This window comes from Lycium ferocissimum, chromosome 3, assembly GCF_029784015.1.
Source record: "Lycium ferocissimum isolate CSIRO_LF1 chromosome 3, AGI_CSIRO_Lferr_CH_V1, whole genome shotgun sequence".
Taxonomy (NCBI): domain Eukaryota; kingdom Viridiplantae; phylum Streptophyta; class Magnoliopsida; order Solanales; family Solanaceae; genus Lycium; species Lycium ferocissimum.
Genome location: NC_081344.1, coordinates 6,891,426 through 6,906,121, shown reverse-complemented (window position 1 = coordinate 6,906,121; position 14,696 = coordinate 6,891,426). Strand labels below are relative to the sequence as shown.

Genomic DNA, 14,696 nt, shown 5'->3' with positions numbered 1-14,696 from the left:
CTGTTTAAATAACCACCACAAAGTACAGTATATCCGACTTGTTGTCCACTAAAATGGCTTCTCTTGTTGAATTACAATCACTAATTCCAAGATATGTTGCTCGGACTCTTTAAAAATACCACCGGATACATGTCAGATCATCCAAAAGTAGTGCAATTTTGGAGGAACCCACATGGGTGAAAGTACTAGGCAAACTGCAGATTCAAAGAACTATTGAGTTTCTGCTTCTAAGAAGTTTTAACTTTGAGTGAGTCATTTCTAAGGGAACAGTCTTAATTTTCCAACCTTGCAAGAATACTAATTTAATCATGTTAGTGTTGCTCCCAACAAAAACTCCTAAATCCATAAGAAGTTACTATGCCGAAAGAGAAGAAGATCTAGTCTAGACAGGAAAGAATAAATAATGGCAAGAAAATAAACACAAATGAAGCCAATCAAGATACACAAGACTGCTAGTTATTAATTGGAGATGACTCCATAAATTTTAAGAAAGATATGACCGTAGCTTTTTACTAATACAAAATGCATAAAGAGTACGCAGGAATACTACTTTGTCCACCTTAACCAACGATATAAAAGTAATAGGAACAAGCACAGGTATCCAGGGCCAGCAGCCTTACACCACCGGTCATGTGTTGTGAACTATGCTGACTCCATAAGGGTCTATGGGCTAGAAGAGGTAAATAAGACGGATTCAACTGAGATTATTGAGCCGAGTAAAATGCTGGAAAGTTTTATTTGGGATCCAGGCCCAATTAGCAATTGTTAAAAAGGACCAGAGGTTAGAAAGAACGGTTATGCGAATGGTTATTAGCGATTGTTAAAAAGGACTAGGGGTTAGAAAAAACGGTTATGCGAATTGTTATGCATCGTCTCTATTCCCTCATCCCCTTTATCAGAGTTCTCTTCTCATCCCTTTCTTCTATCTGTGTACTTTGTTTTATGTTCGTTCGTAGCAATTTCCCTTTCAGTTCATACATTTCTTTGTAATTCCAGCCATGTCAACCCCACATCATAGAGCAATAGAAACAAGCACAAGCATAAACAAATCGAATTGATGCATCCGGAGATACATTTCAGTGACATTGAGGGTACTCAATCATATCACATAGTGGATATATAAGTGATCAGTTTGTACAAATGTAACATAGCCATTTATTTCAACATTATGCGCAAACAAGTTCGATTACTAACGACACTAATCTAATCCTGCTTTTAACTATAGGTTTGCTTAGAGATATAATAAAACAGTTTGTCCTCAACCCTGTTCCAGGATTATCATTGATTCATTGTAGGGGAAGACATCCATTAACCCCTCCGATTCCAAACCCAAATATGTTAGTATACACTTATGAACGATACAAAAACATTAACATTTTGTGCTGGAGTTTTGTGTTTTATATAATAGTAGTATTCATATAGTATATAAATTTTGTAAATAACATAAATAAAATGTTTCAATTTCTGTTGGATTTGGTTGAGGTTGTTCAAATGACTGAGCAAATTAAGTTAAGTTTTTATCTCTCATTAATACGTATATATATCTACCTTGGTAGTTTTAGTTTTTTCTTCATTGCGTACACTTTTATTTTCTTTTTCCCGTCATTTCATTATCCAATTTTAACGCAATATTTCTGAATGAACTACTTCTATTTCTCGTTAAAAAAAAAAAAAATTGCAGAATTAATTCTCAAGAAATTAATTTGAAGTTTTTCATCTCAAAAAGTTAGAAGAGTGAACTCTACATAAAAATATACATAAAGTTTATTATATTTACACCAGACTTTTTATCATTATCAATTGAAATGAAATGAAATTTTGAAGAAGAAAAATGAATGATGAGTACATGTGGAGTGGAGAAGCGATCTTTAAGAAATGGGCTTAAAAGGAGCTTGATACGGGTTGGACCTATCCGTTCGCTACAAACCGTGAGAACAAAAAGAGACAATTTGGGTAAATTTGGCATGGTGAGCTAACCTACTTGGCATATATTAGCCAAATTTTAATAAGTTGGCATAAAACAACCCCTACCAATATTGTGTTACACTATTGGATAAAGTTAACTTACAATAACATGTAACATTCCGAAACATGTATGATGTAACCTAACGATAGTAGCATTAATGCTTTTCACTAAATTAATGGCTTATTCTACAGAGATTATCGTGCTTGACTTCTTTCCTAGTTTTGAATTCTAATTTGTAAAAGAGAAAATTCATTTGAAGCAATTTCTTCTATTTTGTTCTTTTAATGTATCTTGTCCTTCTTTAACTATTATTTAAGTACTACTCCGAGATTCGTTTTCAAAACAAAAAAAATTATTATCCCCTTTTGGAAGTATTTGATTCCTCGTTTGGTAATTTCCTGTTCATTTAATTAATTAATAGGTGGTAGATTGTAGTCCATTATTTTATAGATTTTGAGCAGAAGTCATTGGCAAAGTCATAGTCAAAGCTGAGTCAGAAGCATGTCCATGAGTCATTGCCACATACCCTTCTCTCTTCTTCTGTAATCGTGAGAACGTACCCTTAATTTCCTAATTTAATCTTTAATCATATTTTAATCCGAGAAATAAAATAATATAATTTTAGATGATAAAATATGTACCAATTTGTTTGGATAACGTTAATCGATGTGTAAGTGACAAAGATACAAATGAATTTACAATTATGCGCTGGTGGTCGATTCAATCCTAACAAAATACCTTACGAGCATGGAATAGTTTAAATAAATACATCTATCATGAAACCTAATCAACGTGTATTAGGTAGTACGTAATAGTAATACTGCTTAAATCAGAATTTCCCACCTGCAATTAGGGATACAACAATAAATATGAAAATTTGGATAACTAAACACTCTTAATAAAATTGGCGTAGCTAAATGCTAGCTACAAACTTAACATATTCCATAACTAAGGATTAATACTTACTGCCAAAAATTTCACACGTTTTAGCTGGAGTTGTTGATTTAATTTTTTGCATCAGGTAATCGACTTTACAATATGTGTTATTTAATTTCATCAATCGTGTTAAATTTGAAATCACTTGATGGATATACTTACGCTATGCCAAACATGTGAACAAAATAGCACATCAAAGTGCTCTCATAATGGAATGACGACCCACTCAAACCATTTCGAAAGCTGACGATTGCGATCTTCCCATCAATATATACCTACATCTTTCTCAAAACTTCTATACTATTTTATTCATAATCAATTATAAAAGAAAACAGAAAAATCATTTGTCCTACAACGAGAAATAGTAATGTAAGTTGTGTCTGGACATGAATAATTTCGCTTAAAAGAAAGTTAAAAATTAGTGACTGAAAACTATTATTTCATTTAAAATATTTCTCAAACAAAATTATCACTAGTTCACCCGTATTAATTTCAAATATGAAAGTTCTGTAGTTGGAGTCTTGGAGATACTAAAATCTTATTTATGACGTAATGAGTTTACAACTTGTAAGAATAAAAGTGGTCTAAAATTGAAAAACAGTTACCAGCTTGAAGCCAGTAGGAAAAAGATGAGAGCCCGAGATGTTGAAGTTTGATTTGCTAAATCTTGAAAACATTTTTGGGCGGTTTGGTAGTGACACATGAAAGCGAAATTCAAAACTACTATATATTATATGCTTAAGAGTTTAAGTTATATGCATTACTGTTGCATAAATATTTTTATGTTATCACATCACCCAAATATATTTATAAATAAATCTTTTTAAAATGTGAGATTTATAATTCTGAAAGAAAACAAATTATCTGTCATAACAATAACATGTAAACTAAGGTAATCAGATAATATAAAACGTTCTTACACTAACCTATATATTAATTATGATGCATGGAAATGCGTCTTTTTTTTCTAACAATCAGTGGCCACTCTATTCTTTGGGCTTCATTCAGGTCAAAAGAATGAACTCTAAACACATACGATAAGTTATTATTTGAACAAGTGTTTCTAAATCTCGTTTTCAATTCCTAAAATATTAAAAGGAAAGAATTGGGGAAAAAAAAAGTTAGGTATGTATCTAGTTTGTTCTAGTTAAAGGTTCTTAATTGCCATTCGTGTTGTCACAGTCACCAAATCACCGGCCTCACTGACAGAAAGTAACATGATTAATATGATAAGAAATAATTTGATCAATTCAAACAGGGAAAAGACTATTTATCACTAAACATAATTTGAATTGGTGTAGAAGACTTATCAATTCTCTTATTTTTCACGTTATAAACTTCACTTATTGTGGAAGACTTATCATTGTTCTTGTTTATATACTAAGAGCAAAGTATATTCGTGTTATAAATTTCACTTATTATAGAGAAAGAATGTTATAAGTTTTATTCTTGTACTATCATCATACAAAATTAAAACCGAGATACATTGAATCCTTTATAAATTAAACTCGTCTCGTCTATTCACTCTATATGGTGTGTTTGTTATGTCTCATAATATGCCAGCAATCGATTGTCGTGGACTTTATTTTGTGCCTCACATAATTGAACTAGTTGTCCGAGGTGCCTTTTTGTCTCACAAAATTATGAACCCAAAGATTATATTTTTTAAAGGTCCACAAATTTTTGGGTCCATGGTGTTAGGGGTTTCGCCCTGATTTTTTTATCAAATTTGAGTTTTACTTTTCCCTTCATGGAACGTCAAAGTATTACCATAATTGCTTTTACTTTTCTTGAAAGGAAAATATAATTCTCTTCCATATTTGTCTAATCATTGTCTTGGAGGAAAAGTTTCTACTTTTTATATTAGTTTTTTCAATATGTAGGTCATTGGACCAAATCATACTAAATATTATGCTTTTTTAGAATATTTTTCTTCATCTGATTTATCGTCGTTCAAAATTTACAATTATTAGCTTCTGCATGACGCCATATTATTTCGATCCGTTCATATATTTGTGAGACAAACGTGTGAGATGTTGACAACACTCAAGTGAAAAAAGCGCCAAACACATGCAGCCAGCAACCTATTCAAAGAATCAAACGTGAATCGTTGAAGCAAAGTCAAATGACTCATGCCATCACGGTGAAAATGCACATCACTTATATCTGACGATTTTTTAACTTTTTGTGGATGTTGACAGAGACCACATTACAGTGAAACGTGTAACACATTTCCACGCTAGCTGTTAGTAGATACTTATAATTGTTAAAAAGTAGATAAACTCGTACAATAATAAGTGGACATGGTTCGAATAAACTTCTTGGCAAAGACATCGGATCTAGTCTAGACAATTACCAAAAGTGAATTGGTTTAATGCTATGGTACGTAATTACACAAATGATTTACCACTCTTTTGAGGCTCTGAATACTGTTTCACTTCAATTATGATGTTTCAATAAAAACATACGCTACTACTTTAACTAACCAACCCAAGTATCACGTTATTTGGAATTTGAAATGTTGAAACTGAGAGCTATTAATTCCAAGCTATGATTAATTTGAGCGCCACCAATTTTTTTTTTTTCGGTGGTCTATTTGATTAAGATGGTAGTTACCCAATTCTCAACTGCCAAAGCCGCACAAGTAAGATGTGGCCAAAAACCATATTCTCATATCCTTTTGTGAAAAAAACTAACACAATTTAAAATTTAGAATTAAGACGTACAAATACCAGTATTATTGTAATTTATCAAAAGAAATCTGCGTGCGCCAAGTGGTCTCTCGTTCTCCTTTGGATAAAACGTCGATGCTTATGTTTAGGTGGGACAAATAATGGTACCAAAAGAACACGAAAGATACACGGAGTTAAACAATTTTCACAAAAGAATTGAATTATATTATCAAGAACTAGAAAGAATAACAAGCCTAAACGAAGAAATACACCAACCTCAGAAAATTGTCCTAAGAGTAGTTGTATGGTCAAGAATCCAATGAATACAATTGCCACAAACACAGACTACAAGTCTTCTCTACTCCTCTGCGAACTCTGTGAAGATTAAACTGAAGCCTGCCCTTTCACTGATTCTCTAAAACCTGTCAATTCCTAAACAAAAACTATGATCCCGTATGTATGATTTTGTGTATGAACTCCATATATATATATAGCTAGTGATGTATTTACATTTTAGCTGAACTGGTCTTCCCATCAACAAGGTGCTGGATGGTAATCTTGTCACATGACGGAACAAGCATTAGGATTTTCATCGCTGAAAAATTGAGGCGCAGAGTATGGTGGTGGCACATAGCCTGTATGACCATAACCATGATCGTGTGGTGGTGGCACATAGCCACGATGACCATAACCATGATCGTGTGGCGGTGGCACATAGCCAGTATGACCATAACCATGATCATGTTGTGGTGGCACATAGCCAGTATGACCATAACCATGATTGTGCATTGCCACGCCATAATCTTGATTGTAGTAATTTTGATTGTACCTAGGTGGCATTGCATAATACGTATTTGGATTATTGTAACCATCGTATTCCATTTTGTTCATCACCTCTGCCTTTCGCTCTTTTGGCTCTGTACTTTTACTTGGCGCCACCGGAGATTCACCATCTTTCTTTTTGCTGCCACCGCCACCAATGCTAGCTTCTTTCTCCTTCTTCCTGTTGTCACCTCCACCATCTTTCTTTTTGCCGCCACTGGCAAGTTCTTTCTCCTTCTTGTTATAGTCGCCACCTGATCCATCGTCTTTCTTTGGGGGAACATCTACGGTCCGATTCAATTTATCTTTCAAGTATGGTGTTAGTTCCTTTATAAATCGTTTCACTTTTAGGGCAGGCCCGGAATCACAGTGCAGCCGAACCTTCGTTACCTCTGTGTTGAATTGAGCCTAAACAACCACCAAGAACAAAAATACAGAAAGGAAAAATATGAGAAATTAACATAAATAGTTGTCCATCCTAAAAACCTCTACTCTTCCATCTCAATTTATGCAACATTTTTCGCTTCTCGAAATTCACATTATGTGAACTTTGATCAACATTTAAAATATATTTCTTCATCGCATTGACAAGAGAAGATTTGCAACTTATAGTGACTTTCGCATATGTATATCCAAATTTTAATTTTAAAATATTAAGTTGATCTAATTGAATTTAGCTTCAAAGATTCGTAAATTAACACTTGATAAGCAAAAAAGAAAGTAATGTACTCCCTCCGTCCCAAATACCTATCACTGTTGTACTTCTCGAGAGTCAATTTGACTAATATTCAAAGCTAAATTAGATTAGATTAACTCAATTAAAATTTTGATATTTGAAAACTATATGAAAAGAACTATAAGTTGTCATTCTTCCCGTATCGTGATGTTAAAATATTAGTCAAAGTTAATGTAGTTAGATTCTCGATAAATGAAACATGATAAGCATTTTGGGACGGGGAATACTAAGAACAAATTCAATTAAATATAAAAAATCAAACAGCAATTACTACCTCCTATGTTAATCAAATATGCAGAACACTATGAACTGTATGATAGAAAAGTAAATTACCTTTTTGGGCTTTTCATCCTCAGGCATCTTCTCCTCTGCCTTTTTCTCAACCTTCTCATCGGATTTTGTATCTCCTCCGCCCCTGCTATCTCCACCGCCACCGCCACCGCCACTGCCCTTTTTGGGCTGATCAGAGATGAGTTGCACTTCTTTCTTTGTCTTGATTTCTACCCTCTCTCGTAGCCATAAGGGGTCCACATTCCCTTTCACCATCAATTTTCCAGTACTGTAATCCGCTTTCACCTCTTCCACACCTTCATTCAAAATTAAAATAAGTTTACCAATTTGCCCACAATTCAGTTGCGCATTAAGCCATGTGCCTCACAATTTCAAATATATCAATATCAGTATAGTTAAGTGGCCGTTTGGCCATGAATATTTTTTTACTTTTTCCCAGGGTTAGAATTCCAGAAATCATGTTTGGCCATAAAATTCTGGAAAATTCCGGAATTTTGAAATTCTTATCCGTTTGGCCATGGGAATTATTCACTCTTCTCCGAATTTTTTTTCACTTTATTTGAAAGTCAGTGTTTGACCATGAAAATTTCATAGACAACTTGAAGTTGTATTTGGAATTTGAAAACACCTAACATCATACATTCACTTTTTTTCACTTTCAGTATATTCAAACAATCAAATATTCTTTGCAAAAACTATAATCAAACACAACTCCATCTTCAAAGTCCAACATCAAAATTCCAAATAAAGTGAAAAATATTTAGTTTTCATGGCCAAGCGCCTACTAAAATTACTAACAAAAATTCAAAAACAACTCCAATTTTTATTCATGGTCAAACAGAACTCCATCAAATTTCACAATTTTGATGGCCAAACGAGACCTTAATTAAATACTAAGCAAAGTCACAATCCTCTACTGTTCTCTGAAGATCTCGAAACAGGGTTCCTGAATTACTCGCATCAGATTAACTAATGTAATTAAATCACATAATGTTTTATCTACTTAATTAATTACCTTCAAAGTGACGAACAGAACGTTTGACTTTCTTGGCACAACCTTCACAATGCAAATCAAGCTTTAACAGAATAGTAGCGATGCCTTCATCTTTTGCTTTGATGTTTTCCTTTTTCTGTAACCCAAAAATTAACAAACAAAAAAAAACATATAATTAAGTACGATGAACAATGAAAATTGAAACAGGGAAATTTGAATTGAAGAAGAATTAGAGTTAATGAATTTACCTCACCCATTTGAAGAAATTGGAGAATTGTTAGAGACTGAATTAAGGAAAATTGGAGTTCTTGTTTTGGTTATATGAAGGAAATTAATTGAATAGTTTGTAGAGAGAAAAAACAGAGACAAAGCAGAGAATATATAGAAAATTGGGTTTAGTTGAGTTTCCTAGTACGGTGACATAGTTTCTATGTTTTTTCAAGTTTAGGACAAATATTTTTAATTTCCTACGAAACCGCTTTCTGCCACACACTATAGGAAAACGACTCACTTTTCCTTGTTGATGTGTGTGAATTAGACGCGTATGTATTAGATGAGAAAAGGACAAAAATAGTCCCTTAACTATGATAGTAGGTTCAAAATAGTCCCTTAACTATCCTTGTTTAAGAAATTCGTGTCAAAATAACTACAGTTTTGGTCCTTTCATAAGTTTTGACGGTGAGTTAACTATAAACAGTATAATCTTACTAAAAATAAAAATAAAAAAAAAAAAAAAAATAACAGTCCCTTAACTATGTGCGGGGATTTAACGGTTTTGGTCCTTTAAGTTTGCCATAAGTTAACAAAAATGGATAACATGAGTGTTGGTTAAAAATAGTTTGTTGGATGGGCTGTTACATTATTAAAATTATTTATAAATTTTGGGATGGACAAATTTTGGACATTCGGTTTAGAAAAAAATTCGCATGTGTTATTGAGAAAGTGGTGTCTCGAAACACAAAGACCGATGGAGTACTATTTTTTTGTTTACATACTTTGATTAAAACCGAATCCGTCGGCTAAATAAAATTACAAATAAATAGAAATAAAGCATAAAAAATGCTATTTTGTCACATTGTACCTACATGAAAATAAGTTAAAAAACGATCATACGAAATCGATGGATAAAATCGAGTGACATTTTTTTTTTATTGTGGTTAAATATATGAAAACAACGGAAGTCCTCAACTATTTTTACATGTAAAATGCGCTTAAACTATTTTTTTTCAAAAGAATCACTATTTTTGACAGTATATATTTTCTCTAATCTTTGTGACAGTGTATTTTACTTAGCGAATGGACTTCCTCTAAATTTAAATAAAACAAAGTCACATCAATTAATGATGTCAAGATCGTCACTATTTTAACGAAGTTTGAAATACGTACTTCTCTGGCATTTCATAGGGCTTCCATAAAGGACTAACGTCCTTCGGTTTTGTCCGAGTTATTTGAGTTAGTAATTAGCAAGTTCTCGCTAATTTTTTTCCTTTTTTTCATTAAAGTTCTCGTCAAATCATGAGAAGATGGAGAGTTAGAGAATATTTTGTCGAGAAACTTCATTGGAGAAGGACCAAAACCGTTAAGTGCATACTTAAGGGACTATTTTCACTTACTCTCATAATTAAAGGGACCATTTATGTTTCTTGGCAAACTAAAGGACCAAAATCATTTTTTCTGCATAGTTAAGGGACTATTTTGAACCTACTATCATAGTTAAGGGACTATTTTATCCTTTTCTCTGTTAGATCAACCAATTAACTACAGTTAAGTGTAAATTTATGTACAAGTGCAGGGAGTTTTACCCAAACACGATTTTTTTTAGGCTGTTCTTTAACTTTTATCCTTGTTTAAGAAATTCGTGTCAAAATAACTAGTTGTTACATATTGAAAGAATGAAAAATTAGGCTTTCGTAAGTTTTGTCGGTGAGTACATAACTATAGTATAATCTTTATTCTAAAAAAAAAAAAAAATTGTGGATGCTAAATTGGCCATTAATGGGTATTGCCAGATAATAAGAAGTCTAATGTCAATAAGTTGATCGTCCCTTCTCAGTTACTGTGCACAACTTGAACCTGGATACCTAAAATCACTGATAGAGTTTTCTAAATGTTTTGATAGTATAATCTTTATTCTATCTCTATTAAATTGTTCAAAAATATTGTTGGATGGGCAAATCTTGTCTTCTTTAGTTATGTCATACGGTCATAATTTTGTACAAATTATTTATAAATTTTGCCGGATGGACAAATTTTGCGTTGTTCATAAGTTTATCGGATTGAAAAAATTCACATGTGTTATTCAATTGTTGACAAATATAATTTTACTGGACTTACAAAGCTTGATGGAGTACTATTTTTAGTTTACATACTTTGTTAAATTTTTTATGAATGATATATTTTGAATATAGTAGCTATTAACACACCCAGATGAATTACCAAAATATCTTTGTTAGCATAAAAAGATGCTATTTACATTTCTTTCCATTGTCACGCTACATGAATAATAAGTTAAATTTCAATCATATCCGTGGAGAAATTGTGTTACGTTTTAGATTAGACCAAACGTAATATTTGGTTTGTACGTAATTGTAGGTTAAATATATACGAAACAAGTTCAAAACTGTCCCTCAACTATCAATTTACATGTAAATTTGCCTTCCGTTCTAGTCTTTGTCAACATAAATACATTTTTGTTACACTTGTGTATCTTATTTGTCTGGTCTTCAATTCAGCAAACGGAATATAATCTTTGTGACATGCATTCTTTTCCATGTAATTCGACACGTAAATGACGCGTGAAATTACAAATCTACTAAAACGCCTAATATCTACATGCACATCAATTAATGATGTCAAGATCGTCATGTACGGTAACAAGAACTAATTGAGAGTTAAAATTACTGATAAAAATGTAGGGATGTGTTGAAAACGAAGTTTGAGAATACTTGTGACTTCTCTGGCATTTCATAGGGGGCTTCCATAAAGGAATTGTAGCCGAGTAGTGGTTATTGTCGTAGTAGGATATTTTTGAGTTAGTAATTAGCAAGATAGGCCCCCCTGTGAGGAAAGAATCTTCGTTTCATTCATTTAGACGTGTGATTAAAGTTATTACTCAAATCATGAGAAGATGGAGAGTAATTGAGAGAGAAGATTGAGAAACTTCATTGAAGGCGTTTTCTTTCGTAAAGATTCCGCTTCAGACGCGGAGTCAGGGTTTTTATTTTCTTGGTATGAATCATTTTTTTTTTTATTTTTTGATGTTGAGTTTTGAATAGATTATTTGTTTATATTATATATCCTTTTTAACCCAAGTTCATATTTAAGCCTAAGCTAAGGGTTCTATTGAAGGCATAACCACAATGCTGGCTCCGCCCTTTATTGCGCGCATCCACAAAAGCAAAAAAAAACATCCATGTTACCTTTTATGATATTAATATATCGCTTCTTTGGCCAAGCTTTCAAATGTGCTTATATATTTTGAGAATGCTTTTCTATCGGAAATATCTTCCGGCACCACACACACAACGTAACTGGATGCTAAATTGGAAGCTGGAATGGGTATGCCAGATAATGGTCCGAAGCTAATGTCAATAAGTTGATCGTCCCCTTCTCAGTTACTGTCTATGTAGCTCCTGGATACTAAAAATCACTGATAGAGTTCTCTAAATGTTTTGATGGCTTCCGTAAGGAAACAATCAACCATATTTTATTGTATTCCATGTATATTTTTACAATATAACTAAATTTTGTTAAAAGTTAAAAATTATTTTTTGGAGTAATTGGAGAGAGAAACTTTTTTATTATGGAACTTTGATGTTGCTATAAATATTCGAATACAACTTGAAGTTGTATTTAATGATCAAAAATTAAAAATGTTTTTAAAAAAAAAATTCACTTCTTTCACTTTTTTTATAACTATATTTCACCAAAAACTACAATTTTACTATGTATTAAACACACAACTCCAACTTCAAAAATTCCAAAAAAAAAGAATTTGTTTTTGGTATCTATGGCCAAACGCCTACTTAATATGACTGCCTTGGTTGGCCATTTTACGGTATTTTCATGATTCCCCCTAATGCCCAACATTTTGTTTCTTGTACGTCTTAATGTTTAGCTTCTTCCTCCCTCAACAATTTTGGGTTGACAGCAGAAATGCTTATATTTTAAAGGGAAGAAATTAGCATTAAAAAAGGTCTTGTCTCATTCCACTGATGAACTTTTCAATAATGGTTCTCTTAATCTAACAAAAGGTCTTGTCTCATTCCACTATGAACTTTTCAATATTGGTTCTCTTAGGGCCTGTTTGGAAAGTCACCCAGGCAATTGGAATTAGGTGTAATTGGATGTAATTACACAGTTTGTCTGACCAAATAATTATTTGGTTATGTGGTAATTGAGTGTAACTGAGAGGGTGTAATTACACTCTCCAATTATCAAGAGGGGGTTGAGAATTGGGTGTAATTACACCATCTAATTACAAGGTTACATTTTAGTTTCTTTCTTTTTTTGTTTTTATTTTAATTTCTTTTCCTTTTTAATTTATTTTTATTTCTATTATTTTTATTTCTTTTTTCTTTTTAATTACTCTTATTTTTAAAACATATTTTTCTTTTTATATATTTACCATTCATTTCCTTTATTTTCATTCCTAACATTTACTTCTTGATTTCATGTAATTGCTTGTATTTTTTTATTTTCTTATTATTCATTTAGCATAACTATGTTATTATTCTAATTTCTTAAACTACCGCTCTTAATATTTAGGAAGAATGAGTCATGAACAGACTATAGCATAGTGAGTGATTTTATTAAAATAGAATTTTGTTGTTAATGAGGTTATAGACTTTATTTTCCTTTTCTTTTGAATTATATTTATTTAAGTTACGTTCGAACTTACTTATATAATGTTGGAATTTGACATATCAGTATTATGTTAAACTTTCTTTTTTTTTTTTTTTTTTTGGATTTTGAATTTAGGTTATATTTGCTATTTTAATTTATTCGCTTTAGTATTATTGACTTGTTATTTCTCATTGGATCTTGTTTATTTATTACTTACAGCTGATAGATTTTTGTTGTCAAACATTTGAATAATATTAAGGCATTATATATATAAATATTAATTTATCTGTCAAACATCCAGTCTATGATGTTCTCACCAAAAAAAGGTGAGCTTTTAATTTTTATAATGAATTAAAACTAAAATACTATTAATTTGAAATATATATATCAATTATTTTTACAATATTAGTTACAAATATATGGTTATTAATTACTATATTTTCAAGAAACAATGTGTTGTTAAATACCTAATTTAATATCATTTATAAACGCACATATTTTTTAAAAATTAAATTTATTTATTAATTAAACTAACTGTGTAATTACACTTGTGCAATCAAACAGTACGTTTGTAATTACACTGTAATTACGTGACGACAAACAAACAGGTCGTTGTAATTACAATACTGTGTAATTACTAGGCTGTGTAATTACTACCCCAGTAATTACACCAATTCCAATTACCAGGTGGCTTTCCGAACAGACCCCTAGTTTCTGTACTTTCCAATGCAGTTTCAAAACATTACTCATATTCAGTTTATATACATTTTCCTTTTCGTTACGTTTAAAAGAAATTGGCATCTCGTTTATAAGGCGAACTCTATTATCGTTAACATTCCGATTTCTCTATTTGTGTTATATGCACTTACTGGACTGGACATGATATGTTGAAGGCCTCACTTGATTTAGATACCACGAGTATTGTTGAATCGAATGGTGGGAAGAAATGAACCATGTATGACGATATTCTATCTTCCAGTGTTTGATGCAAAATGTCCGATCACCTAGTGTTATTTTTCAGTACAGTATAATCCTTCAGTCAACTCAAATTGAAAAGGAAAAGAAAAACAAGAAGAAAAATGGAAATAACTATAAGAGCTCGGAACAAAAAGAAGAAGAAATTAACTATAAGAGCAAAGGTAAACTTGGAGAATTGCTTACTTTCCTTAACAAGAACAAGAATTGCTTAGTTTCACTTATTGTCTTCAGCTATACTATTTAGTGTAAGAGTTACTTACAATGGGTTTTAGTAGTGTGCTTTAACATAAGAGGTATCTCAATTAGGGAATCAAAGCAAAGAGGAAACGTGTCTTTTCTTGTTAGAAAAGACAATTTCTTGGGCTAGAATTACGGCAATCTCTTTATATTTTGTACAAACGGCTTAGTGAAACTCCAAAAAGAAAAAAGAAAAAGCCTTATCCAAACACCATCTTT

The 14,696-nt window shown here is 31.9% G+C and overlaps 1 protein-coding gene across 2 annotated transcripts; it reads right to left on the bottom strand.

Annotated features, from left to right (window-relative positions):
• Nucleotides 1-5,627: 5,627 nt before the first annotated feature.
• On the bottom strand, nt 5,628-8,712 carry LOC132049501 (heavy metal-associated isoprenylated plant protein 6-like). Of its 2 annotated transcripts, none has more exons than XM_059440330.1 (4): nt 8,666-8,712; nt 8,439-8,553; nt 7,466-7,719; nt 5,628-6,804 (listed from the first exon to the last, which is right to left on the bottom strand). In XM_059440330.1, the coding sequence occupies exons 1-4, from the start codon at nt 8,672-8,674 to the stop codon at nt 6,136-6,138; spliced, it is 1,047 nt and encodes a 348-aa protein (XP_059296313.1). In that variant the 5' UTR covers nt 8,675-8,712; the 3' UTR covers nt 5,628-6,135. The 2 variants fall into 2 exon arrangements, with proteins under 2 accessions (XP_059296313.1, XP_059296315.1); XM_059440332.1 differs by having other exon boundaries at nt 8,671-8,700.
• Nucleotides 8,713-14,696: the final 5,984 nt, after the last annotated feature.

Excerpts from the sequence above, each read along its gene's own strand:
- LOC132049501 (XM_059440330.1), bottom strand. Across the intron at positions 7,720-8,438 it reads TTCTGTTCGTCACTTTGAAG|GTGTGGAAGAGGTGAAAGCG; the intron begins GTAATTAATTAA and ends TTTTGAATGAAG. Across the intron at positions 6,805-7,465 it reads AGGATGAAAAGCCCAAAAAG|GCTCAATTCAACACAGAGGT; the intron begins GTAATTTACTTT and ends GTGGTTGTTTAG.